This window comes from Struthio camelus, chromosome 3 (genome assembly GCF_040807025.1).
Source record: "Struthio camelus isolate bStrCam1 chromosome 3, bStrCam1.hap1, whole genome shotgun sequence".
Taxonomy (NCBI): Eukaryota; Metazoa; Chordata; class Aves; order Struthioniformes; family Struthionidae; genus Struthio; species Struthio camelus.
The window spans coordinates 145,291,399-145,319,087 of record NC_090944.1 but is presented as its reverse complement, the minus strand read 5'-3'; the positions used below and the strand labels follow the sequence as shown (position 1 = coordinate 145,319,087).

At 36.4% G+C, this 27,689-nt stretch overlaps 1 protein-coding gene across 1 annotated transcript in view; it reads right to left on the bottom strand.

Moving 5' to 3' along the window:
* Nucleotides 1-27,689, bottom strand: part of CFAP61 (cilia and flagella associated protein 61) — a 141,568-nt gene that overhangs the window by 112,131 nt on the left and 1,748 nt on the right. Inside the window, exons 3-11 of the mRNA XM_068940772.1 lie at nucleotides 25,011-25,161; nucleotides 22,330-22,406; nucleotides 21,316-21,383; nucleotides 19,910-20,036; nucleotides 12,368-12,500; nucleotides 10,188-10,341; nucleotides 3,352-3,443; nucleotides 1,919-2,020; nucleotides 140-327 (exon numbers count right to left, since the gene is read on the bottom strand). Coding sequence (XP_068796873.1) covers nucleotides 140-327; nucleotides 1,919-2,020; nucleotides 3,352-3,443; nucleotides 10,188-10,341; nucleotides 12,368-12,500; nucleotides 19,910-20,036; nucleotides 21,316-21,383; nucleotides 22,330-22,406; nucleotides 25,011-25,161 — 1,092 coding nt within the window. The remainder of the gene's footprint in view (nucleotides 1-139; nucleotides 328-1,918; nucleotides 2,021-3,351; nucleotides 3,444-10,187; nucleotides 10,342-12,367; nucleotides 12,501-19,909; nucleotides 20,037-21,315; nucleotides 21,384-22,329; nucleotides 22,407-25,010; nucleotides 25,162-27,689) is intronic.

Genomic DNA, 27,689 nt, shown 5'->3' with positions numbered 1-27,689 from the left:
GAAGAAAGAAAAAAAAAAAAAAGGTCAGAAAAATTAAATCAAATTTCACCAGGTGCTGTCACTTCCAGATTTGTCCAAAAAATGCTACGTGAAGTTGTTAATAAGATTACGAAAACAATAACTATTCATCCATACTTGCCTAGTTTCATGTTTCTTGTCTATGCAAAACAGACGAATACAGAAAGCATTTGAAGCGCCTCTGTACACTGGACGAAGAGCATCTTCTTCTTCAGTCTCAAAGACAGGTGTTGCTGAGAATTTAAAATCTTTGCCTCTGACAACATCTAATGGCAGTTCAGTATGGGAAACAGTATTCACTCCATCAGTCTGTAATAATAAGAGACAAGTGACCACTGACAACATTTAGAAGGTATTTTCATTTTTTAATAAAAAGGTTTTGCATCTTTCCTATCTCATAGCATTCCAAGCAGACACACAGGGATGTACTTTTCACCTGTCACATTTTCACAAACACAGAAGGTTAAGGAGGTATTTTTAATGTGACATCTACCTGCTTATGAAACAGCAGGTTAAAATGGTCTTTAAAGAATATAGCAGTTCTTGCTGAGGAGCAATATATCCACAAACTCATAGTTTTCACTGGAATTACTTTGTGAGGCAATAAAATATTTATCTTTCAGAAATGCTTTGCAATATAAACATTTTGTTTCCAGATGTATATTGAAACTATGTGAAAATTACAGCATGTTACATTAAAGAAAATGGAATCAATGCAGAAAATATTGTGGAAATGGAACTGAAGAATTATTGGAAGAACACCAGAACAGTTTGATAACAGTACTGAAATAGAGACTACAAGACAGATATAACTCTTTAAGATTTCTTGGGATAAATTCTCCGCTGATTCATACTTCATCCAACATAAATGCATTGAGTGGTGTCATAATTTAACATCCTATAAGTACATAGATCATAGCACTAAAGTTTTAATCTCCTATGTACTAATATTTTTACTTATAAAATAAATATTATTCTGCTGCTTCAGAAAAGGAGCTTAGACAAAAATCCTCCTTTCATATCTACACAAATGATATCTGATTTGGTGTTACAATTGATATTACTGTATGAGCCCTAGTCACACCAGATGCTATACAAATATAGGACAAAATAACAGCCCCATTTTGACAGTGCTGTCTGTCAGATTTACTAGGACAACTCCCACGACTTAGCTCTGAAATAATAACTTCCAAAACATTACGTGCCTCATTTGAAAAAGAAACAAAGAAAGCAAGCAAGCAATATATATCCTTTGAATCGATTCAGCTACATAAAAATATTATAGTATTTTAATTTATAGTGTCTTTTGTTTTAAAACATGAAAATAAATTTCACAGTCAGTATCAGAAGCAATCAATTGTTCACATTTTCTTTCAGATCCATCATGAATGAAAGTAATACTCCCTTACACAAAAGCCCAAGTGGGAAATCATACAGCTGTTTTAAAAAGAGGAGGAGAGAGAATTACAGAACCTACGATTATCTGTTGCAGTAAAATACAATACAGCCCTTCTGCCTAAGCTTCTGGCTACCAGAAGCCAGATAAATCTGGATTCCAAACCAAGGAGTCTCCTTCACCTGATTTAGTGTGAATCATTCAGAGTCCAATTCTTAGTCTGCAGAGGAAAGCAGAGTTATTCACTCTCAACATTCAGTTTCTAAACACAACCTCAATACTGCATAGGATTGCTTTAAATTTCCTAAGTTCTTTTTACCTTTCCTTTTTTTTTCCCAGCAGTTAGGCTATACTTTCGCAAGGTTTTCAACTTCTTCTATTGAGGTTTAGAACATGACGTTCAAAAATTTACTTCCTTCTTGGAAAATGAAATTCTGTTTTAACAACATGACCACAAGGTTTCGGACTTTGAGAAAAACTTCAAATATCAGAGCAGTTGCCTACCTCTGAAGCACTAGGCTGAACGTTTCCTCTTGCAGACTGCAAAGAAACTGTGTCTGAAGCTTGGGAAATGACTTCCTCAGTCTTAGCATCAACCCGTACAGACTGCAAGCAATAACACAAGTTGACATTCACAAACTGGCAAATAATCTACTTTTCTTGACTATTCTGAAAATGTTCCTAATGCTGGAAGTTCTGACACACAAAACCGCAATACAGGAGGTCCTGAGTTTTAATTCAGGTTGTCACTGAGTCATTGCTTGGTCCCAAGGAAGAACCCCCAAATTTGCTAGTTAACACCATATTTCAAACAACTTCAAATTCACCTCACATCCCTCTGTCCCTATGGCCCCTGCAGATGAGTGACACTGGGCTGACAGGCTGTCTGCCACATTCTTCCTACTCCCTGGCCCACTCTCTGGCCCCCTCTCTCAAGGGCAACATATGCATAGCCCCTTTCTCTGGTTCATCACATACATCTATCAAACTCTATCTAGACTGTGATAACATCTACTTTGCTGGAGGCTTTATCGACAATATTTTTACAAAACTATTAAGACATTTTAAAGCTAAGGGATATTCCTCATGGAATACTGCACTGGGCATTTCTTGGCTCAGTGGAGCTCAGATTTTCTTCCTTTGAATTCAGTGATATGACTTGCACTGATTTTGAATATTCTGTCTGTGGAAAATATAAAAGCTTAACAGCCTTGCAGTTATTTAAAAAAGTGCTTAAAATCAACTTCTTTGTCTGAAAATGTAACATAGTATTAGGCTAATGACAGCGAAAACACATCTAGAAGCACTGCAGTGTGGTGACCTTGAGTTCTTTGTAACACATTCCTTTGGCAGGATTCCAGAGAGGGATGAAGCTTGTTATTCCTTGACTAGAATGTGGAAATCCTGCCTCTATCCTCTTAGCATTTGATTTGTCAATCTTAATCTGTAAAACCTGCACCTATGCTATGCATTTCACTAGTGGAAACAGTAGAAGAAGCAAAGACAGAACATGTGTCCTTTTAGTTCTACATATTAGGGGGGGACACTGAAGCTATGCTGCTACTTTTAACAGCTTTGATAGCTTGCTGTCAGTAATAGACTTGAAGTTCAGTAACACAGTAAGGTAAAATCTCAAGACTCGCAGATTTGTAAAAGTAGAGAGACTCATATCCCGTCTGTTCCTGAGGAACATTTCTCTAATCTGTGGAGGAGAGCCCACTAGAAGTTGTGTTTCCAACTCTGCTCTGTTTTCCAGAGCAGTTTCTGATCCAGTTCACTGTACAACAGCACCTACAAGTGTGTGGGCACATGCAGGCAACAGTGCAGGGGACAGTGCAGGAGTGGAAACAAGCAGTATTGCGTGTCCTAGCAACCTCCACCTCTGCCTCAAGTTAGCTTTAAGAGCTAATCAGCATTGCTGCGTACAGTAGTATTACCTGAATAGCTACATCTTGATCACTAATATGTTCAGCGTTTTGAGATGAAACAGATTCTGCTTCTTGACTTGCTTGGTTGCTTCTATCTTCATCTGAATAATGAAAAAGAATAAATGCATTGAACAGGCTTAAAAACGTGAGCTTAAACCATCAGAATCACAGCAATATCTAGAGAATAACTTGTGCTAGACTGCCTCTATTGAAAGAATTTTTACGACCACAGTTAAAAGAGACAATTACTTAGCTAGAACTTCATCAGACTATTTGACCTTAAGACAAAATCAGAGAAGTGGTTTTAAAATAAAAATTAAACAGGACACAGTTTGGAAGCAATTCCTAACTATATTAAATGTAATACATTTTGACTCTATCAGAAGAGAAACATAGGAGTAATTAGTGTATTGACTGATACCTTAACTCCCATGTCTGCTGCTAATTTGTTTTCTCATGACTGTAAGGGTGATCAGGGCTCTTGCTTCTAAAAGTAAATCTCCCACCAGGACTGAAATTCAGAACAAAGTCTGGTCAAGCCAGAACCCATACTTAAAGGAGGAAATAGAGATGAGAAACACGGATTGAAATTCCCCTCTCCATTGCTAAACTTAACTAACCTCTCTAATCCTTGCTTCATTTCTTATAGAAGCGGGTTGCTGTTTGATCAATCTTTCTCAGTTTGTCTACGTCCTCCCCTTTATCTTGTCTAAAAAAAATGCTCATCTGCTGCTTTCATTCCATTTAGACACTTGGTTTAGACACGTGAGGTCAGATTTTATGGAAGCTCCAAGGTGCTAAGTAAACTGTCCTAAGCATTACTTTGGCTGTAATTTAGGAACGGGAAGGGCGAAAAGATTTAATATTGTTTCCCACACTGCCATTTGCCGGCCTCCTCCATCAGGATGCCTGCTGAGCGCCAGGGGCTGATGCCTGCCTTTGGGGCTCAGATCAGACACCTCTCGGGATCCTTAGGTTATCTGAAGCACTGCAATTTCCCCATACAGCTTTGGGGGATGGCTCTGAGACCTAAAGGTATCTGCTGGCTCATTAGTGAGCTTCATCTTCCAGGTTGAGCCATGGCTGGTAATAAGATTATTACCTTTGATTTTCAACTACAGCCAGGAGTTTCTCCCCTGGATGCTGAAGTAACTGCTTCAGAGCGCTTTGTCAGCTAGCCATTGCAAATCTTTTTTGTCATACTCAACCAAAAAATACGCACTCATTGAGCTGCATAACGAATGCCCACTGTAGCAGTGACCACAGCTTTTGGTAAGCTTCTGAATATCAGCAACATAAAGAAGGAATAGAAGGGCTCCACTGAAAGGAAGGGCAATTTACAAAAATTTACAAAAAAAAAAAAAATCAAATTAACGTAGACCAAGCTTTAAATTGGCATAACAGATCATCCTATCATCCTCAGTAACGTTATAGGCACATTTCAGTTGAGTCGAGTTTATATGAGTATCATATAAAGCATATATTTTCAACAAACTCAGGTTGAGCCCAACCCGAGTAATAATATTTTTGTGGCCAAAACAGATACCTAAGGTGATAGGAAGAAATTACTTGTAGTCATCAGATCAATCAATTTATATTTAATCATTGACTGATGTGATAAACAGCCATGATATATACGTATGAGATACAACATATGTAGGTATATACAACATTTCTGGTTAAGCACTTAAGCCATTTCAAGCAAACATCTGTATGTTAGGGAGTCCTGTTAAATACCGATGCAAATGTATTTTTTGGCATTCTAGTCCCTGGCTGGAGCCAGATCCAGAGGAAAGCTAAATTAGCTTCATTATTTTGCCAATTGAAATGAGCTGAGGATTCAGCCCAGTATAACGTCTTCATATTTAAAATGTTAAGAAACCAGGACAAAAATGTCCAAAACCATTCTGGAACATTTGATTTTAATTACTTAACCAGTGTGTGCCTATACTGTGTGCCTTAACTGTTTTAAGCTGCAAGGCACAACAGATTCGTAGAACCCTGCTGATCTCCAGCACCTACAGGACAGAATTGACTAACAACATTTATAACGTCTTTGTGCTTGTTAGACAGCAAGCAATCACCACTGCAGCAGATATTACACAGATTTGGCAAAGCAGTTCCTAAGTCTGCATGGTGATGGGTATTTCCTTTAAAGTCAATGGAAGTGGAGGGTGTTCAGAACCACAGGCTATCCAATAATCCATCATAAAGGTTACATTTAAAGTTAACGTTATGGACCAATAGTTTAAAAAACAACTTAGACAATAAACATTTAAATACTAGCAAACCCTACAGGTTACACCAAATAACCACCAAAACTACTAAAGCAAAATGTCAGATGCTATATTTTTAGCCCCAAATGTATCCTCAATAGTTCTGCCATTCTTTAAACTATCATCTTCCTAATTTTACAGATATCTTCATAGTTTATTGTTTTTATATTTAAAAATAAACTCTGTGAAAATAAGTTTTAATTAATAAACTCAAGATCACTGCTCCAGAGAATACATCAAGACAGTACATCCTTGCAATTGAGATCTCCAGCAACATAAGAATTTGGAAGTTTCTGAGCTCCAGGAGGAGGAAAAAAATCTTTAAAAAACACAGCACAATCAAATTCTTCACTCCTTTCTCTCTACTTTGCCTTGGGAAATCCATCTGAATTACATTCACTGACATAAGCATTTCTACATACTGTAATGAGCTTTTTTTTTTTTTTTTTTAAGCTCAAAGGTTTAAAGTATTTCAGCCCAAAGTATTTTTTAGAAAAATCTATTATCTGAAAATCTATTTCTCTATTAGCAGAAAAGAATGCAGATGCAATATGCAGGGCAAGAAGAAACTCAAGGGTTAGAAATCACAGTTCCTCTAGGGGTATCACAGATGTGAGACTTCACAGAAACGATCAAATGTCGTCTTGATTAACCCAGCAACATTTCTCATTATAAACAGCCTAGCAGGTGTCAGAAGTTAATTAATACAAGCCTCTTGTTGTCATGTAAATATTGATATGTTGTTTCTGACTTTATACTAAAATGAAGTCCCTTAATGGCTCCACCATCCACTACTGTCAAATAGAGCTACATTGTTGCTGTTTACATATATGCTGAACACATGTGATTAGGAAGAACATAAATATTGCTGCACTAAATGAAGTAAGGAACATGAACAAAAAGCAAATTAAAATAACTCTGTGATTGCTGGGTTGTTAGCAGAGGTAACAGTCAGCAGGATCAAAAAGCCAGTTCAACATGAAGCCTGATGAAAAGCCCTTGAATCATTCTCACTGCATCATAATGTTTTCTAGCTACTAATTCATGACACCATATAGAGTAACAACCAAATTACTGTAATTACCATGAAATGTAAGTGGTATATCAATATTGTGTTAAACACAGATTTTTGTATATGCTTTCATTATTATTCAGTATTACAGTTTGAAAGGAAAAATAATATCAGCCTGTGGTCTCTATTACAAGGGCTACAGCAAGCTAAAGAGCTTGCAAAATTCTCCTTATTAGGGTTATTTATATCGGAACATAAAATTATTCTACACATGAATGTAGCTTACATTTTAAAATCTCAGACTCTGAATTCATTTAAAGAAAGTCCACGTCCTCTGTTGATGTAAAGTGTCTAGTGAAGCTTTACTGACTTTACATCGAGGTAATTTGGAAGCAAATTTCCAATATCGTGCACTGTAGAAATGGTGCAATCATAAAAAGAGCATTCCTATAACCATGTATATGTTGTGCAGCTCAATCAAATATAGATATCTGAAAAACACTATTATAAATGCAAAGGAAATAGGTTTGCCCTGACACTATAAAGACTTAAAAATGGACTGCTAGGACACAACTGTTATATATGGGCTCTCTGTTTACCAAAATGAAGACATAATTTCCTTTTCAAACTATATTTTTAAGAAAATAAAAAAGTCAGAGAGGAGGGCTGATTTTCTTTCCTATAAACTTCTTTAGTAAAATGGTGGACTTTTTTCTTTTCCATTCTCAAAAAAAATGAAATATCACTCTTTTCCTGGAAGTTTTTATTAATGACTGGTTAAATCACCTTTGAGTCACATGTACTGCAAAAAATGAAACTTGAATCATTCAGAAGGAAATAGTTTTTTATTCAATTGTTTAAAAAAAATGGGCTTTTTGTTTATAATCTTAACTCACATGCCTATCAAACAGTAGAAAGAAAAGCTCCTTCTACAAATAGCTATCATACAAAGCATATATTTTCAACAAACTATAACAAGCCTCTGTAACCTGTGACAAAGTAATACCTTATTCAACCAGTATTAGAATTTAGAGTAACAATAACACACATTTGATCTTTTCCTCTTTCTTTTACCTTAAAATTCAAGTACCACAGCGTTTAGTTTCTTTGTTTTCTTCTTGACTATATTGGGCAGACGTAACGTTTCAAGACATTACATTGTGGACAACCAACACTTCTTAAAAATGTTGTAATTGTTCATTTATATTCTAAAATGTGTAAAGCCATCACTATTTTCATTATTATTATATATATATATTCATTATTAACTGAATAAATATTCCTGAGTAATATGTAACCATTAGCTACCTCTAATTTTACTATAAAATTTCTGGTGTCTCTCTCCCTCTAAGAATGATATCAAAATCAGGCTCTGAAATTATAATAATCAAGTTCCTTCTCAGGTGTCTCTCTGTGAGGTGCTCAATGCTTTTGCTCAAGATATTTGAAAGCAAGTCTACCAACAATTCTCTCTCTTCCCTGAGAGAAGAATATTCCCCTGAATACATCAAGCTTGCAATTTTTGGCTCTGGCACAAACAGCACTACACCTGCAAAGGTGGCATCTAAAGGCTGCCTGCAAGACAGGCAGAAAGTAGAATCAGCAGGGTCATGGCTGTGCCTACATCACTCTGTTCAGGAGAAAGAACTTAGTAAATGGTTTAATGCCATAGCTGGTTCATAGGATCCACAATAAAAGCCTCACTCTCACTTGCCATTTCAAATAGAGGGACGCTGCTACTTTTTTCAATCTTCTTTCAAAAGCAAACACATAGCATTGCAAATGAAAATCAGTCTTCAATACAACATAATTTTTAATTGAAGAGTAAAAATAAGAAAGGTAATCTCACGTGAGAACGCTAATCAGGTCACTTAATAAGGTTCTGAAAAACCCTTAGATGCTAGGCTGATGAGAGTCATGTAAGAACCTGAATAGATTTTTTTTTATATTAATTTTTCACATTTAGAATAATTCTTGTATACACATTATTTAAGAATTAACAGTTCTAACAGCTGTATGGTTAAAATGTGCAGCCATATACTCATTAAAAGCTCAGCAGCACAGAATTTGTCACAAAACATGGGCCTACATCTTGAGGTCCTTGGGCAAGGGAAGCACACACATAAGTAACAAGGGTCTTGCCAGAACCAGATTTGACAGATTCAATCCATATACACACCCAGACTTTCTGCTGACCAGATCTGATCTACTACAGTAAAGCGGGAGTCATAATGAGAAATGAATACTTCACTTACTAGATATTTACAATACTAAGTGATAATATTTGCCGTTTTAAAAATGAAAGATATTTAATACTTTTCAGCACATTCTCACCTTTTAAAAGATCTAATCCTAAGCCAGATTTGCATGACTTTCTAGGGTGGGTAAGATCTTTTCAAACATTTGTACCTGGCTAAACAGGGCAAGGTAGGCTAGCCTAGGATGCCAGGAAAGGAAACAGAAGACTAGTTTTCAGAAGATAAGAGACCATCATAAGTGATCTTTCTTCCTCTCTCTCCTATTTATACTCCTAACATACGTCTGTCACCTATTTTGAAATAATACTCCTGAATCTCCAGGAGCATGGAATGATACAGGATAAGATAGCTGGGTTCCTTAATCTTTTATTAGCAAGATTCTTCTTTGCAGGGGAGGAGAAGTTCACAGGAACAGCTGGAAGAGAATTCTTTCTTTCCCTTTTGTGTTGCTTGGTTGTCAGCTCTAAGATACCAGTGGGCAACTGCTTGGAGGCTGCCAAGTGGCCTTTTTTGCCTGATGCTTTGTGTTCAGACAAGCAGATATGTAAAAACCTAGCAGTGTTTCTTTTAATTCTATTACTGCTAATTAACAGGTAGCAAAATGTTGCTCTTCTGCACCAAGAAAACTCTTCAACACTGAAAAATAAAGATGACAGCAGAAATCACAAACAAGAGATTTCTATTCTACAAACAGGTGACCTATTTGCAGTAAGTTGGCTTGTAGATGGGTTGTCATGAACAAAGAGAGAATCCCTGAGCTCCCAAAATCTCATAACCTTGGAGTAACACTGCAGACAATAAGCAGAGAGAGCAGACAATGGAGCACATGGAAGCTGAGAGGACACAGGTCAACAGGACAACATAATAGCCACAGTTAACCAGCTGCTTAACTACTGGTAGACATTAGAACCAAAGTTCAAAATTACATCTTCAGTTAGTAGTACAATTAGTAGTACAATTGTAGCTAACTAGTGGGAAATATACCTAACGCTTTAGCTTTCCAAAACTTGAAACCCATATTCATCCCATACCTCTGTTCCAAGGACAGACTACAATTTGACAAACCTGTATACACCAATTCCCCAAGAACAAAACCACTTCACAGTCAGAGATTAGAGCTATCAAAATTTCTCTCCTGAATTAAAACAAACAACAGGCAACCATCTCCAAAACAGTTGCATTCATTTGCGTTTTCTTCCTGATATAAACTTATGTCATATTCCAACCTTTTGCAATAACTTATACAAAAGGTAGGTATAAATGCAAGTGAACCCATACAGCATTTTAAAATATAGATACCTTCTTGAATGCCTAGTTCCGGCGGCATTTTGAGAATATCATCCGGATGTGGTTTACAGAGTCCATGGAAGGGCCCTAAGTCAAAACACTCATGAAGCAAGGAAATATTTACTTGAGAGCACAAGCTCATGAATCCCACTGCAGTGCCACCATCCTGAAACGTAAAAACAATGTCACATTTTTATATGTTGAGGAGCTCACTTTACCTGAACAAAAAACTGGTAAATCATAAAAATTACAATGGTCAGTCTCTGGCTGGGTGCAACACAAAGGTATAAAGCTACTGTTTTGGCAAAAATTAAATTCAAGTTTGTTTTTTAATTTTTCTTGTAAATGTATATTAGACCCTCTAAATTAGATGCTATAATTTTTTGTTGGCTTCAGTTTGCAGGGGGACTGAGATTATTTAGATGGACCAAATGATGACCTGATGTTACAATAAAAAATTTATGACAGTAAGCAAAGAAAAAAATGTGCTTTTTAACGGCAGACTTCCAAAAATAGATACAATTTTTCCCTAATTTAAAGTGCAGCTACAGTAAATTCTAAATTTAACTAGCCCTAATGGTTGACTAACTGTTGCACTTCCATGCAAATATAATCGTGTTCACACTGAAAACCATATTTTATTTGCCTTAATAAGATAATGATTAATTCAATAAAATAATTATATACTATATAGACAGTATCTAATATAGTATATGGTACTTATTCTACACAGTAAGTATAAGTAATTTAAATATTTTTAAGTTCTGAAAATACCCAGAAGTATCCATATCTGAAAGAACTAGTCTTTCAAGAAAAAAAAAAACAAGCCCCAGAAAGTATGAAAATGATAAGACCCCTGCAACACTGAAAGGGTATGCTACTCTGTGTTCGACTATTACTGAAACTTTCCAGAGAGTTACAGTGCTCAAAAAGAAATAGACTCTGAAAAATCAGAACCAGCATGTGGCTTTTTTTTTTTTTCCTCTAAAGCCAGCCTAGAAGAATTTTTAGTACTCTATGCAACTTTCTGATAAAACACAAAATAATCAAAAATTTTTTTTCTTAATACATATAATGAAAACATCCTTTATAAATATAATGAAAACCCAAAGGCTGGATTTGTATAGCTGTTTTATCAGGCCATCAGCACTTCAATAAAAATAAAAAATATATATAAAGTTTATTTTTTCCCCAAACAACAAGTGATTGTTTGTTTGCCTTGTTTGCGTAACTGAACAAAAGCTGGGTCGCTGCAGTTGTCTGGCTGCTATGTAATTTTAGGCCCAAGGCTCAGCAGAGGCTGATTAACCAATCCATCTACCATATGTGCAAAAAGAGGTTGCCAGCTTCATTCTCTGCAGGGAAAATTGGCATCTATCTTGGTTCACATGGAGGTGTCTTTCCAGTCTGCAGCAGCAGCAAGTCTAAACTATGAGGGCCTGAATCACCTTTTGCTTGTTTCATATTGAGCAATAATGTACAATAGAAATGTATTATTTATAAGCTAGCCATTTGTGCTGTGCTATTGCACTAATGGTTTATTGTTTCCCACTTGGCTTCCAATAGTAGTGATTACATGTTAAGGTTTCAAAAAATCATTTGCTACAGAAAGCAGAACTCTAGAATTAAGAAGGTTATGTTGCCTTTCAACTTACCATGCACAGTTACGAATACAGAAAAATATTAATAGGAATTTTCAGTTAGGATAACTATTGCCACCTCTCTTTCTTATTTAAATTAATTCCTGGGTTTGAGTTTTCAATTCAGCAAAAAACTGGCTGCCTGAGCCAGGAGATGGAAAAAATCTGGAGCATTTTTAAATGTGAAAGTATTATTGGCTACTAGTTTTCACATGCAATATTTATTTTACAGGGAATGAAAATTGGTCATCTATAATGCAAATGTCTTAAATGGCTACATAGTTTTTTCAGGATGGCTTGTTTCAATTATTTGGAAAAAATCGACACAATTATTGGGAATTGCAGCTTCATTTACCTAACAGGAGACAGCACTCCTAAGGAATAGAAAGTCGCAAAGAAAATGGTGGAGGGCATTGTGTACACGCAAATCATAAATCCTACCTTCCAAAAGTGAGCTTGATCTTTTTATTCACTAAACTGCACTGTGAGCTGTTATTCACACATGACATCATTAACATTGTGGATAGACAAAACTGTAGGTGACAGACTTACCTCACCAACAACAGCCTGATTTTCTTCATCCTGAATTTCTAAGAGATCAGCAAGGAAATATTCACCATAGATTTCTTTCAGAGTTTCACTGTGACGTGTCAAGATTGGCATGAGATCATCATGATCTTCCAATCTATGAAACAGATATTATGTAATGTCCTAAAGCTCTGCTATTCATAGGCCTCAGTCCTTCCATTATGTTGTGTTAGCATATGGACAAATATTAAAAACATCTGATCCAGAACTCCTAACCCTCAATTGGGATCCTCAACACCAGAGGAGACACAGAGGCAACACAACCCACCTAAGAGCTCAATTGTCCCACGGAGATGCTTATCTTTCTCCAACAAAACATGAGGGTAGCCCAATTCAAAATTCTCTTGCCTAAGGCATCTTAGTCAGGCCAGATGAACCTGGATTTTTGGGCTCATTTAAAATATTTATATTCAGTGAGTCCAATCATCAGCTGGTTAAAGTTGGCAGAGATCTCAAAGAGCTATACCAGTGCGATGTAGAAAATCAGTTCTTTAAAGAAGAAAAACAAAACAGTGCCTTGCTGCATGGGAGAAGCAGTGTTGAATATTGGTTAGATTACTGTTATCACACACAGTAGTGCAGCGGCACCTGGCAGAAATTGAGCCACTATGCCTTTGTAAGGTCAAGTTAATGCATCACCATTAAAACAGATCCAAGGGTCAAGGTGCAATTACTGTATCCCTCTGCCTCATGAAAGAGGCCTCTGCATTTGTGGGAACCTGCAGCACCAAGGCTTTTACTACTTCTACTGTTCCTGTCTGTTCTCCGTACTGCCTTGGTAAAAGCTGTCTGTGTAAAATTTGATTTCCAGTCAGTCCAACTTTCACTTTAACACTCATATAGTCCCCACACTGCATGGATTTTTATTTAATTAGACATAAACACACTCTTTTCCATAAATTACTTAATTTTCATTCTTAAGCGGGATCAATATAAATCTTAACAATAACAGTCAATGCTTTTACCAATGTAGAGAAAGTGTAATGAAGGAATTCAACAGACACATGTGCTTGCAACCACAGCATAAAGGCGCATGGCAAAGTAGTTCTAACACAGAACTACTTCTAATAAGAAGATGAAAGTGCTTTTCTTATTTATCTGTCTAAACAACGTAACACGTAACAGCAGTTCAACTGACAATTCTGTAACTAAAAAGGCAGTCAGAAAAGTCAGGCTGTGATGGACCATGAGAGGGAATGACTTTACTACTAGATTACACAATTAAGAAATCACTTTCTCCTCAATGTCATAAATAGACTGCTACTAAACATGCTTTTGGCAATTTCAGCTATCGCATACGTATGAAAGGAGAAAGATGAACCCTAACAGACAAAAGATTTAAACCGGGGAGAGTAGACAGTGCACTCCATCAAACGCTTACTGAAAGGAATGGGGATCACCACAATCAGCTCTTTTGAAACAACATAGGTTACATCCTACAATTACAAGTATGCTCCCATGACTAATTGCTGTAAGGTATAACGATCTTCAGTGAATTAGAGTGAGCCTATAGTCTGCCTGTTCTGTGAACCGCAGCGCACACCCTTCTTCTCTTTGGAACAGGCATCTTCTTGATTATAACATTTATAACACTGCTGAATTGTGTTCATCTTTCGAGGATCATTTTTTCCTACGTGTAGTTGCGACAGTCAATTAAAAAAAAAGCTTAGATGAAAAAAAGATCTCCTGCTGTTGGCTAGGAATGTGATCCCACTAGGTCCAGGATTAGTACGGGAAAACCAATAGCACACCAAAGTAACTTTTTTAAATAAAGAGGGTCCGTGCTCCATCATGCTGTTATCATACACAACTATTCAGTAAGGAGACCTATAGGACTCCATGTTAGGTCCTACTTACTGGTTCAGTATTTATGATAAAAACAAAATTGGTACTTAGGCTGTGATCATGGAGCAATAGCAGAAAACATGTTGTTGCAAGGTCTCTAATGACCTCTAGCGGTAAAGGGCTCACACTTGTTCCCTAAAACACTGAATCAATTGCTGAAAAATCTTCAAAGAACAAAAGTCACAAACTTTCAAGTGCTTGTAGGCTTGATGGTTTTAAAAGTCTTAGCTGTTATTAGAATCTCTTTTTCATTATTTGGGAGAGATTAAACCCTCTAATAAGCATTTTTGGAAAATCATTATAAGATCTGACCGTATTGCATGTTGTACAATGTGCAGTTCCCTGGACAAAAGTTGCCTTAACATAATATAGTAGCGTCCCTGAAATGTTTTTGGTTCTTTCTCTCAGCTAGATGACAGAAAATAGAACTAATATAAATACATTATGTGGCATTTTCCTGCATTTTTAATAAATATTTTTTTAAAATAGTGATTTACAAAATAAAACAAAGGTAGAAACGAGATGTCCTAACAATACATTAATCAGTGCTATTCTTTCTGTTGCAAAGGCCATACACTTAAGCCTTAATAAAAGCATAAAAAAATTATTTGCACTTCTTTCATTTTTATGTTTTAGGTGCTAGTACTTTAATGATGATAATAACTATCTTTTACACTGTGTTTGCTCACCAGTCAAGGCCCCAGCGATACTTTACAAACTGTAAGCAAAGCACCATGTTTTCTTTCTTCTTTCGCCAAATAGGGTACTTGTGTGAGCCTCATTAGTTCCCTTTTAAATGAATCTTTTTCAAGATACCGTTCAATGTGAAAGAGGTTTCATGTTTTGCTTCCATGGTTGGTTATTGTGCCTTATTTGAATAACTATCAACAGCAGGACAGACAGCCTAGTACGTTTGGGTTTTGTCTTCCTTTCTGAATTTTAATTTGATTTAATTTGAATTTTTTTAATTTGATTTGATTTCTCTGCTTTCACTATCCTGCAAATGAAATGAATCAGGTATTAAGGCAATTTTTTTTTCAATTCCCAGCTTAAAAAAAAGAAAGGACCCTGTGGTTCTTGAAAGATCTTAAATGTTTCTGTTCTCAGGAGGCCACACTATGAATCTGAGACCTGAAAGGACGATAAATGATTCTTAAGATTAATAATCCAATGTCCTAAAAGTCTTACAGCTATGAGCAATCCTTCACAAGATGACTACAATTTTATATATCTATCACTTCATACCACCATTAGGAAAGGATATTCCAGTCAGAGAATAAACCTCCCTAAAATAAGATGTCAGTAGAGGAATATTTTAAAATAGCTCTCTTTTCTCTAAAAATTTTACATAGTGTAGAAACATGTTTTTGAAGATAGCTAGCCAGGAATGATTATTAACACTTCCCTCAGTTTTAGGAAAACTATTATTTTGCTTCAGGCTCCTATTGGTCAAGTTTGTCTGTATCTAAATATTTGTACCTGTAATTTGGATATCTTAGTTCTGTATAGGCAGTAGTTCAGAAAAATAAAATTAATTAATTTAATTTTTGCTGTCTATACTTTTCTGGATTCTGAAGAAATCTTAATGTAAGCATGACTGGGCCAAAATTTATGTTTCTAACCTAATCACAAACATAGTCTGAGTTTCTAAGTACTGACAGACTTTGACATTAGACTGAAGGACAATTTAAGTGGTATCTCGATGATTTCTGCTGCTCCTACACACTAGGATGAATGTGGCCTTCATAGCAAGATTATCTTTCTGCTAGGGACCAGTGACCCCTTTTATTCTAACTTTTTTTTTCTCCCCCAGGCCATCTGTTTGAAAGCTCTCTTTTTACTCTTGTTACTCCCACTGCTCAGGAACAGCCTGCAGATAAGGCCTTGAACATCCTTCCATCCCTGATCCAGTTGCATTGACCTCTTTTTGTTTAGGTCAACCAAGCGGGCTGTTTGGGCGGGATGGACAGTAAGGGAGAGCCGTTTTAGCTTGGAGTGAGTATCTGTTACATATGGTCCTACTAACAGCCTTTTTAGCAGAGTGGATAAATGCTTAACTTGTGACCTTTAGAATGTCCCAAGCCACAGTACTATCCCATCTGCCAGGACTTTTAAATGATTTAATTATTTTTTCTGAAGGGCAGTCATGAGATTCTTTCATACAGTTTTTAAGTTAAGAAAGCCAACTTGAGAATCCATCAGAGATGAACATTGTAACTGTCCACTCAAAACGGGACAGCTGCCAGTGGTGACAAATTTCTAGGCCCCACACTTTTTCATTCTTTTTTTGCAGTTTTAGCAAGAGTCTTATTTGTAATAAGTTATATACAAGAAAAAATGAACACCTGAAAATATAACACAATATAAATCTCTTATCTCTAGAACCAATTCAAAAGCTTCAACAAAACTGAAGTCCCAAGAGCAATGAAACCTTTTTAAAAAAATTCTAATAATTCAAATACTTTATATTTCAAATCAAAACAGTAGTCCTTCTTTTCTTCCCAGGCAATATCTCAAGGGAAAAACAGTAGCAAGGCTTTCTATTATCAGAACTTCACTACTTTAATATAATTAGTTAGTATAGCAAATGTTGTAATGTCTTATGAAACCTGAAACAAGTCAAAATAATTTAGGGGTAAAGGAATGGGACTGTATTGTACTTGAAATGAGTTATTTCACTGGAACAGATAATATGCACACCACCTCCCAACTAAATGTTTTGCCCATATATTTGTCAATGTGATGCTTCTTTATGCTGATGCTGCAAGTCCCTTATACCAGTCTGCTCTGCAAAACACAGCATTACATGAGGCCATGTATCAAGACGCAGACAGAAATTTTGCAGATTTGTAGTATGTAGATAGACGATTACACACACGCAGAACTCACGATAGTCAATGGGGCTACACATGAGTGCAATCATTTTCCTGCACGCTACAGACTGTAGGAATAGAACTGTTTGTTTCTGCAGTTCCCCCATCACTATAGCGTTGGGGTTTTTTTTGTTTTGTTTTTTGTTATAAACACAATAGCTTTTTAATATAAAAATTCAAACAAATTCACAGACTGAGAGAATAAGCACAATAAAAGCATTCCACAGAACTGCAAATTTATGGTCTTCTACATATCTGGTACAAAAACAAGGATGACGAGGTCTAAAGATAACATACCAGTAAGAAACTTAAATATAAAAGCCCAGTGGACTGTGTTCTGGCACACTACAGATTTATTTCGCGTTATAAAGGTCAGATAAAGAATAACTTCAGAAAATAATGGTTAAGCAAAGTATCAATTTACAGCATTTTTTTTCCCTGTAAGTAAAGGAAGAGGGAACAGAGATTACCCTAATCTCCTATCATTGACCCAGAACATGTTGCTAGGCAGGTGGCTGGGGACAGCTTTCACAGATAAGTCTCTAAAGGGTTTCCAGTGAATGTTACTATGGATGCCAATGAAGTACAAAGGTGAATACAGAGGAGAAGGAAAGTCAAAGCTTCTCCTGAAAATATAATTTAGCTGACTCAAAGAATCTATTGATAGACAATACTTAAATATGGATTTTATATCACCAGATCAGTGTAATTTAAAAGAAATAAACAGTTTCCTGCTTAGTTTTCTAATTTGTTTTTTTTAGTAAAGGAAATCATTACTATTCATAACAAACTACAAAAATCCTAGGCATGATGGCATCTCTTCTGTGTAATACTGGAACAGCCTTCTTGATGTTTCCAGTCATAGCAAAAAAATCTCCTATTGTTACTATCTACTGGCCATCAAAAGAATGTGTTTCAAAATAAATAACACACAAACATAATGGGCAGAATCAAGGGATATGGAAAACCTTTAACTCCTCAGGAATTAGTTCACTTACTGATAATTCCTCAGTATTAAGATTCCTTAACATATTGATAGATGGTAGAAAATTAAAAGGAAACAATTTTTAAAGCCTACAAAGTGTAGATATATATTTAAATGATTTTGTAACACTGAAATATCCAGAGCAGGACTGCGTAAAGTGGTCCAGGTCAGGCCTCAGTCCTTATATGCAAAATGCTCAGTCTCAGGATAAAATAAATATTAACTAAAACTGCAGGATAAAGAGCACAGTCCATCAATTCGTTTCAGGCTTATTTGGTAAAATTAAATTAGGTAAAACATCTCTCTATGACAGACAGATTTCTGTCAGAATCCAGTCCAAGACAGTAGCATGAACTACCCCCACAAACTAAGAAGTAGTGGATTTACCATGCAGAGAGACATGCCTAATGTGGCATTAGCTTCCCTGTTAGCACTGCTCAGTAGGGACCACACATCAGGGTCATATGATGTAGTCACCCAGAAACGTGCTTGTCCCTAAAATGAGGACCATGACAGGCTTTATTGATTTTCACTACGAGTACTAGAAACACTTCTTTATTCATATTTCTACTACTTAAGCACATAGCAAGGCTTATATTTAGAACAAACAAAAACAACTCCAGAAAGAATCAAAATGAAAGAAAAATATTACCTCGTAACATACTTCCCTACATACACTCTTCCCAGTATGAACTGGGACAAGTGAGTGAACCAAAACGTAATCGATATCCTTTGAATGCACTACAGGGAAGCATCTGCATAGTAACGAGAGCATGTATGGTCCAGAAATTTACACAGAAAAATTCAAGGGCCAGACAGGGCAGAAACTATGCGTTTCTGGTGTACTGTACACAATGCTGGCACAAGCACAGAAAGCTGTGATTTGGCATAGGCAGCAGAATTCAAATGGCAGGAAAAAACAGAGCAGTAATAGTCAACGGGCAGCTAGACAGCAGCAGGCAAGGCTGCTAGAGAAACTTGCATTTCTCTGTCTAGTATAGCCTACAGACAGCTAAGCAGCTAGGCTCTGAATTATTATTTTTTTCTTTCTTGACTTTTTAAACAACATTTATGACTAAAATCCCAAAACAAGAGCAATGATGTGTTAAATGGCACATTGTATGAGCACATCATGAAAGAGTCTTTGTTCAAACTACATGCCTTGAAATAGATGACACAATGGAAGAAAAAGAAAAGCAGGTTCATATAGTACTAACAGCAGTGTTACTCCATTATTTTCTTAAGCTATCTCAGTTACACTGAGGAGATCTGCTCCCCTGAAACACAGTGAGAGAGGATGCACAAAGTATTGAGTAGGAAAGCAGAAAGATTACTCTCCGTGTCTGAATGACTCCTGGAACCAGAGATTCTCTACTATTACATAATTCCTTTAGATGATAAATCCTCCTCTTCAGACTTTGCTTAACTGGCCAGAATACGATGTAAAAAGAGAAATGAAAATTTACTTGTAATATGCTCCAAGAGACCTGTAAACTATAATAAAAAGCTCAAATGCATTCAGTAAAATAAGCAGCAAGATGGCTAAGCCAATAGATTCACAGAATAAACATCACTGCTGAAAAATTGAATTATTTTTATATGAAAACATAGTTTTACAAAAAATACAGTTGATCTTGTGATGAAGTAGAATAAAGACAGTATAATCATAAAACAACTATTTAATTAGGTTATCAAGGAAAGATGTCAGTTGAACTAAGATGCTGATGTGATAAAGCAAAAAAGAGGATTCTTTAAATTGACCTAGACCACCTCACAGAAGTAGGAGAGATAGAACTGCATTACCTTGCTTTGCGAACATACAGCTGTGGGTAATACTGATGCCTGTGACACGCAAGCAAAGTAAAGTTTGAATCCGCTGTGGAACCTGGCATAGTTATCATCTCTTCAAAGATATTTCCCAAGGCTGGCTCTGTGAATGACAAAAATCTGTTAGGAGCAACAGAGGAATTGTATTATGTAAATTGTTAAATTATCAACAAAACTGTTTGAGGAAAATGGACTTTTGAATTTAAATCATAGATGGCATAATGCTCTAAGTTTTTTTAAGCTAAGCAATGAAGCTGAAATGGCAGTAGAGTAAACATGTAAGAATTGTTAATGGATTAACTTATTAATGATTATTCAGTCAATTCTTTTAGATCCTCCAAGTAACCAATGTCTATTTCCTTAGTATCTTGTAGGAATAAGAGGTGAGAGCCCAGTCAGCCTCCAGCATCCAAAACGTAAGTGAGCTTCAAGGCAATCAGAAACGGGCAGGATCAGATCCCTATAGAAAAAGCAGGCTAATGACCAACACTATACGCCACTGGAGAATCTCCTTCTCTCCGTCAAGACTTGCTATGCTGAAGGAAAGTTGAGATTTGCTTTTAGGGCAGTTTCAACAAAAACTCTTATTCAGTTATTGTTTTCTGTAGTTGACATACCACTAGGAAGGCAGTTGTTTAACATGACCTGGCACTTAAGCTAGCTGGAAATCAACGTATGAGGAAAGGTTCCAGTTCACTCCAAGGAAAGCTCCCAGCAAAAATTAGCTATTAACCAGATGCTTGGTTTAATCATCTGAATTCAGGACTGAATTTCCAAGTTACATGCTATTCTCTGAACAACGAAGCTAATAAAGACCGATCTCCTGACGTGCATTCTCCATCTTTTATACCTTGGCTAGTCTCTTCTCATATCTCCAGCATTCCTTCTCTCCCACTCCAGAGATTCCTCCTGTACCCATTTGGCTAAGCAAAAGAAAGTATGTGATGTGACTGGTTCAGAGGTACGGGTACGACGACTGGAGGACAAGTATGCATATATACGCTGAGTGGCTATATATTAGCCACTGCCTGTCAGAGCATGAGCCCTGATTTCAATCCCTTGTCTCTACTCAGCCACAACTTCACTAAACTTGTAGCAATTTATTTCTGAGGTCTCTACTCTGTTTACATTTGCTTGAAAAAGTTATGAGTTCAAAGATTATATGAAATGAACAGACTGCTGAACAGACTGCTGGAAGGAACCACATAATCCTCTTTCACAAGGGACGACCATTAAAGGATATTTTAGGATTGCGTTTTCTGCATGTTTAGAAAATGATGACTGTTCTTAATATATGGAAAAATAACACAGTGTATATTAACGGCAATGAGATTTGAAATTGCTCTCATTATTTTAAGAATAATATGGTATTAAATTCTTACCTAAATTCTCATCAGCTGGTATGAAGAGAAGTACAAATTGCAGTTCGGGTACTATATTAAAAATTGTCCTGGACAAATAACATAATTGTATTCAGTCTTCAATCACTACACACATTAGATACATCAGTAAGTCTTTTAATGTAAGAAATTTACTCTCCAGCGTCTCTAATCTTCTGTTGTAAGTCCACATGGCTCAAAATGAAAACATTTTATTTGTAACAAATAAGATGATAGGAAAATCATCTGGGCATTTTTTACTTTTTTTTTCTATCCCATTTTTCTCTTTAATTTGCCATTCTTTAGATTTCATACTTCCTCCTTTTTATATCAGTTCCCCAGCGATGAAAAAAATTAAAGATGCCAGATATCTGCTGGCAGATCTCTGACCTGGCATCTGGATGAGCTTGCTTGATATTACAAAGTAACTGTAAATTTGACAGCAACGGAACTAAATGCAATTTACTCTGTTTATGCAGGGATGTTGTGAGCTATACGAAATAACCTGAGTAACACTTGTTTGACTACTGAGGTAACACAATGATATATAGTGCTGTTTGTACTGTATAGTTTGTTGTTTCTTTACGATTTAATCTGGAGCTAACAAACTTTCAAAAGACCACATGTGAATGACCATATTATTCCAGAAACATCCACAGCTTTTAAAGCTTCCTGCTCAATCATGCATTTTGATCTTTCTTTTCCCTAAATTTCCACTCCTAAAAATCCATCTGCCTTGCAACTGAAGTACTGTGTGTGAATCTCTGTGGGAAATTATAGCAAAGATACAGGTAAAGCTTCATACTGTTTGGAAAATATACGTGGAACTGTAACGAGTTCAAAGCCGAGAGTGCGTATCTGATTAATACATAGTTGTTTTATTACCTTTTCAGGCTGTTTAGAGAGACAGCTAATTCTGATTCAGTGTTTATCTTAGGCATTTTTAATTCCATAGCCTCTCCAATGATGGGAGGAAAGTGTACATGCTTCACTACAGAAAGTTACATATTAACTCACGCAACAATTTCTTGGGAACATCCAGCTGCATATTCTTCTCTCGCCACAAAAAGATGCAAGAACAATGTGTTCAAAGGCTGCAGTACGAAAAAAGAGAATCTAAACCCTAAGCATAGAGTATTTATTAAATCAATCCAAATGTTAATACGCACATTTATTTTCAATTTATATAATCTGCATGCAAAATGAGTAGCTTCACATATATGAGTAACTTGCTGGCTTCAAAGTGTCCGGGTAGATAAAGCTATTTGCATACAGGTTCTTTAATATCATGATTTGTGATTCTGTAGTATTTTTGATAATTGATTTACACTCCAGCTGACTATCGTTAGAGTCCATTTTACATGCATCACTTGTTTCTAGCTAACAATGTTAATTCAATATTAACAACATTTTAATTTAACAAAAACTATTGATAACAACTAAATCTTAGCAACATTGAAATTAACATTTGGCTGATGAAGACTTTTTTTCTTTCTAGCTTTAAAAAAAAAAAAAAAAAGAATATCACATACTCCACAAAAACTGTTTTCTTTAAAAGAAGGAAGAAAATCACAAAAATTTCAGATTACATCATTAGGCACATTTACATCTCCAGCTAGAAACAGGGTAGACTAAAAGACTCCAGTTAATCTGGAAAATATGCTTTCTAACGAGGAATACCCTTGTACTGGAACAGTAACTGCTGTTAATCCAGCTGTTTTCTCTTGCATATTTACTCCAAGTGTTGAGGCAATGAAGGTCCTCCTGTAGATGAGCTATTTCTATAAAAAAGTATTTTAAAAAGGAAGACTTCCGGTCTTCTGAATAGTTTAATCTTCAATGAAGTGTAATGGCTATAGTCATGGCTGAATTTTGGCAACTTTATAGCAAGAACGATTTTACAGCATAAAGACAACAGGCTGTTGTAATTAATGAGCATCAAAAACTATTTCTAAAATCAGACTTTTTATGTATTTTGTAAAATGTGAAAGAGAAAGGAGAAGAAAAAAATAATGCTTTGTTCTTGAAGCCCAAGAGGAGGACCAGGAGACAAGAATTTGACTTGCAACCAGTTCTGAATAGCGACGGTAACCAGGCAATCCTGCGAAGCATCTTCGCTAATTAAATTCTGCACAAGGCAATTCATGATGTAGACCCTTAAGATATCTTATCACTTCTGAGCTCTACAGAAATGACTCTTGTCAACTACACTTTTAAGAAACTCTGCTATCAGAAAAGTCTCAATTTGTAAAGCATGTCTGCACGGATTTAACCTGCAGTTAAGTGACAATATCTCATGTAGTTATAACTCTGAACACGTTCGGTTGTTTTGCCAGTGCAGAAGCATAAACATCTACTGAATGTTATGTACAGATTTTAGAAAATAACCTATTTTAGAAAAGTAAGGGTTCTTCTGCTCCTTGTTAACATTCAGAAGGATACTGACATGCTCAAGCTCTCCTTTTTTTTTTTTTTTGTTTCCTTTTCTCTTGGCATGCCCCTGCACTCTGATGTCAGCTGCAGCTTTACTGCAAGAGATATTGTCAAGCACACAGCCTAAGGAAGAGCTTGCACAACTGACAGCACAGCACGACTTAACGCAGGCAGCTGCAGCTGCACAGTAAATGAAGTGGTTGTGCCTGCCATATGCCTGTACACAAAGTGCTGTCAAGTGACAAAGAAAAGATTATAAGAAAAGATTATAGGAAAATAGCATGTTTTTTCTACACTCTCTTTGGTTGTAATAATTTTCTGTTTCTTTTAGCCGCGCATACAGCATTTTCAAATGCAATTGCTGACTTGCCAGTTTTTCTGCAAGCTGTTGTTTAATACCATCCAGGACAACGCTGGAAAACTGATCAACAAACTGTCTGGACATAATTTCAATACTGCCAGTATATTATTTTGGCATATACTGCCTAGGGTTTGAGTGTTTATGGTTAACATTGTTCGTCTTTTCTCGACAGTCCTAGATCCAGTTCCCAGGCGGACTGAATGATGGGCAATGCTTGTACGCTGAACTTCTAAGTGCCTGGCTGTAGGAGGGAAATGCATAAACCCGAGAGGGGAACTGCTATGAAAACTGACATCACACAGAATGGAGTGCAGCAACCTCCACACCAGCACCGGACAAGCTAATTCCAGAACCGAGATACTCATGTCAGCATGGTCCTCTGCCCCAGTGTAATTCACCATCCTTCAAAGAGGGTTGCACTCCCTGTCTCTTGCTCTTTCTCTGAACCCATTAAATTAGTATTCCATTCCATAAAATAGCAAGCCTTGTTCCAAAAGGTGAGAAATGAGGATTTCAAGTCCCTTATAGTGAGAAGAACCTTACAGCAAGGTCTCTATCTCCTGGAAAAATGCTCTGTTGGATGACAGCAGAGCTGGACAGGATTCTGAATGAAAAGTATTGGTGACAACTATGATTCATGCTGCACTCAGTACTATTACTGTACGCTAGACATGTTCTGAGCGTGTCTTAAAGGATTCAATTTGCAGTTCCCTAATGGCCTCTGTCAGAATGGCACATACCTTAAGTTACTCTAGGGGCAAAAGCATGAACTCCTGAGCAACTGAGAGTTTAGTGAGGAACCTGAGTGCTTAAATTCTACCTAAATTACATTTTAGATGCCTATGCCTATTTTTGTATCTGAGCCTTAAGTGAAAGAGCAACTAAAATTATACAATTTACTTACAGTGCATTTGTTGTTAATGTAGTTTTCATGTAAGAATGATTCCCAATCAGACTGATCAGTGATATTCCAATTTGGATAGTCCAGAAACAAAGCATGGGCAATAATCTCTTTCTTCTCATTGCTGAGTGTCACAGCAAGATTTGATTTTTCTCTGTTAAAACAATTTAAATTTGCAGAAGTTGAAAAAATTACATTAAAAAAGAGTAGGGGAGTTTTGCACTTAATAAACAGGATGTCTTCTAGAAATATTCAAAATAGACACAAAAGCTGTCATAAGGGTGTAATGACATTAAAATAGTTATTTGTATTTCCCTTTCATCTGTCCTAAAGGCATATACAGACTGTGCATGTCGTATCCATTGTGTATGCCCACATTTCAAAACACTAACCCAGTAAACACTGCAAATATAAAATAATTTATGTAAACTATCAAGAAAAAGTTACCATTTAAAAATGTTAACAGTGAAATTACTAAGTTATAAAACAGCTGTACTCACACTGTATAGCATCTTGCTAAATAAACAGCTTCAAAAACAAGTCTGCTCCTAGTAGGCTCTTATTTACTTTCAATAAAATATCTATATTATTGCTGAGATAGTCCTGGTTTTTTTGCTTTGTTTCGCATGGACTGAAAGCAAATCCTACGTGAATGAAGGCTGAAACCTGACCTCAGAGTGCCGCTGGGTAGATTCCTAAGCAGTAGTCAGCCTGACCAGAACGCCTTTGTTAAAGTAAAGGGTATCTCTAGGGCCACAGTTTCAAAAGCACCTTGCAATAAAACATGTAAATACTGCATTTCACAACTGAACTAAGTCAAAGCCCTTGTACAAATAAAATGTCCTGAACTAAGAGGTACTATTCTGAAAGGAACATTGTAGACCCTCCTACGATTTCAGATGTATCCTTTCATTCATAAACTCAAGCTGTACGCTTTCCATAAGCCTATATCTTTCAGACCTAACGTACAATACCTCTCACTTTAGCAGAGAGACTGGAACAAATCTACCGTCATAAATTCTAACTGTAAATATGGGTCTTCAGTTATTCTTCAAACAGGGTTCTTAATATGCAATACATAGATATAAACATAAGTTACAAATTTTGAGGCTTTTTGTTTGTGTTTTTTTGGTTTTGTTTTTTAACCAGATGTATCTATCTTGTTCTGCCAAGTCAATAGTTTCTGACAAAAGGGAAAAACATTAAAGGTAAGTCCCTCCCTTCTATATGCCTTTTCTTTTAAAGTATAACTCTAACTTACGGAATCCTGGTATAGTCCCATGAACAGTTTACACATACGCACGATCTGTCCCTTTGCATCTGCCTCTGATGTCACTACCTGTTTGTTTAAGATGCACTAAATGAAGAAGAATCTTCTTTGTCTTTCACTGACATCTCTGTAGAGAAGGAGAACCCTTTATAAAGCAAGTTTCATGTTATTTTCTCCTCCTCTTCAATTTTTTCCTTGTTTCCCCCCTCAATAAATTATCAGTTGGAAAGAGGGAAAATAAAGCTCACTAGATTTTAGACCCTCTTTCTCTTTAGACATCTTTCTCTCTGTTTTCAAGTTCTCCAGACTCCAGCCTTGCACTTGCATGTACTCAGCTTAACTAGCATGCGTAGCAGCACTGAGCATATAATTCAGCCTGTCAGAACTGTAAAATCAACCACATTCAAAAGAGCTCAGATGTTCAGGACTCAATAAAACTTCATTACCCAAGTCCTGACTTAGTGGTTCCTGAAATTATAACAATTCAAACAATTTTTGTAACCCTCAATTACTTCATACTTGGCATGCGAGAGTTAAACGTTCCTTCTTCTTTGGATCTTTCCTCGTAATTCTATTTTTCCCAAATACTTAGTATCTATTTACCTTTAAAGACAAGCGCAAAAAAAAAAAAAAACTTGAAATGACCCACTAGCATTTCACGCGCTCTGCCTCTGTGTGCTATACATCACCGCACAGAAGAGAAAGTCTCCAGCACTGCAGATATTGTAGCAGAAGGCTTCCACAACTACCTGCTTTTGCTAATGGTTTTGCCAGGCAAGAAACTAGGCTACAGATGTTCTAACATGGGGGATATTAAGTATCTCAGTGGTAGGAAACAAAGGAAGAGGTACATTGAAACATGCACTTTATAGCAGATGGAGAGAGCTTGTCTCCTAAGGCAGAACAGAAGAGGCAAAAAAATCCCTAACAACTCCTTTCCTTAAGGGGAAACTGGCAGAGAAGGAAAATGTTTAGACATAAACAAGCAAAGAGAATAGAAGGGTCATGGCCACACAGTGATCAAAACCCCTAATCCCTGCCGCTCTATTTCAAATACTCTCCAATTGACAAAAGGCTTCAATTAGATGAAAAAGACCGCAGACATTGGAATCTAACGGTTTCATCAGGTAATATTCAGAAGTATTTCTTCCGAACTTTTATAAAAAGCAGGGTAGTATATAGTCAAATTCTGATCATTATATTCACTACAGTGCTCCAACGCGGCACAGTCATGCACATTTGTGGCAGAAAGGAGATGGAAGCAAATTTTCTTTCCCTTTGATGAATTGCATAAAAAGTCACTATGCTATACCGTGTTAAGGCTCATAATGTTTATCTGCTCTTTTAAGCAGAACACAGTTTCTTGAAGTTTCCTACAAGAACGGTAATATAACATCCCTAAATAGTTACTT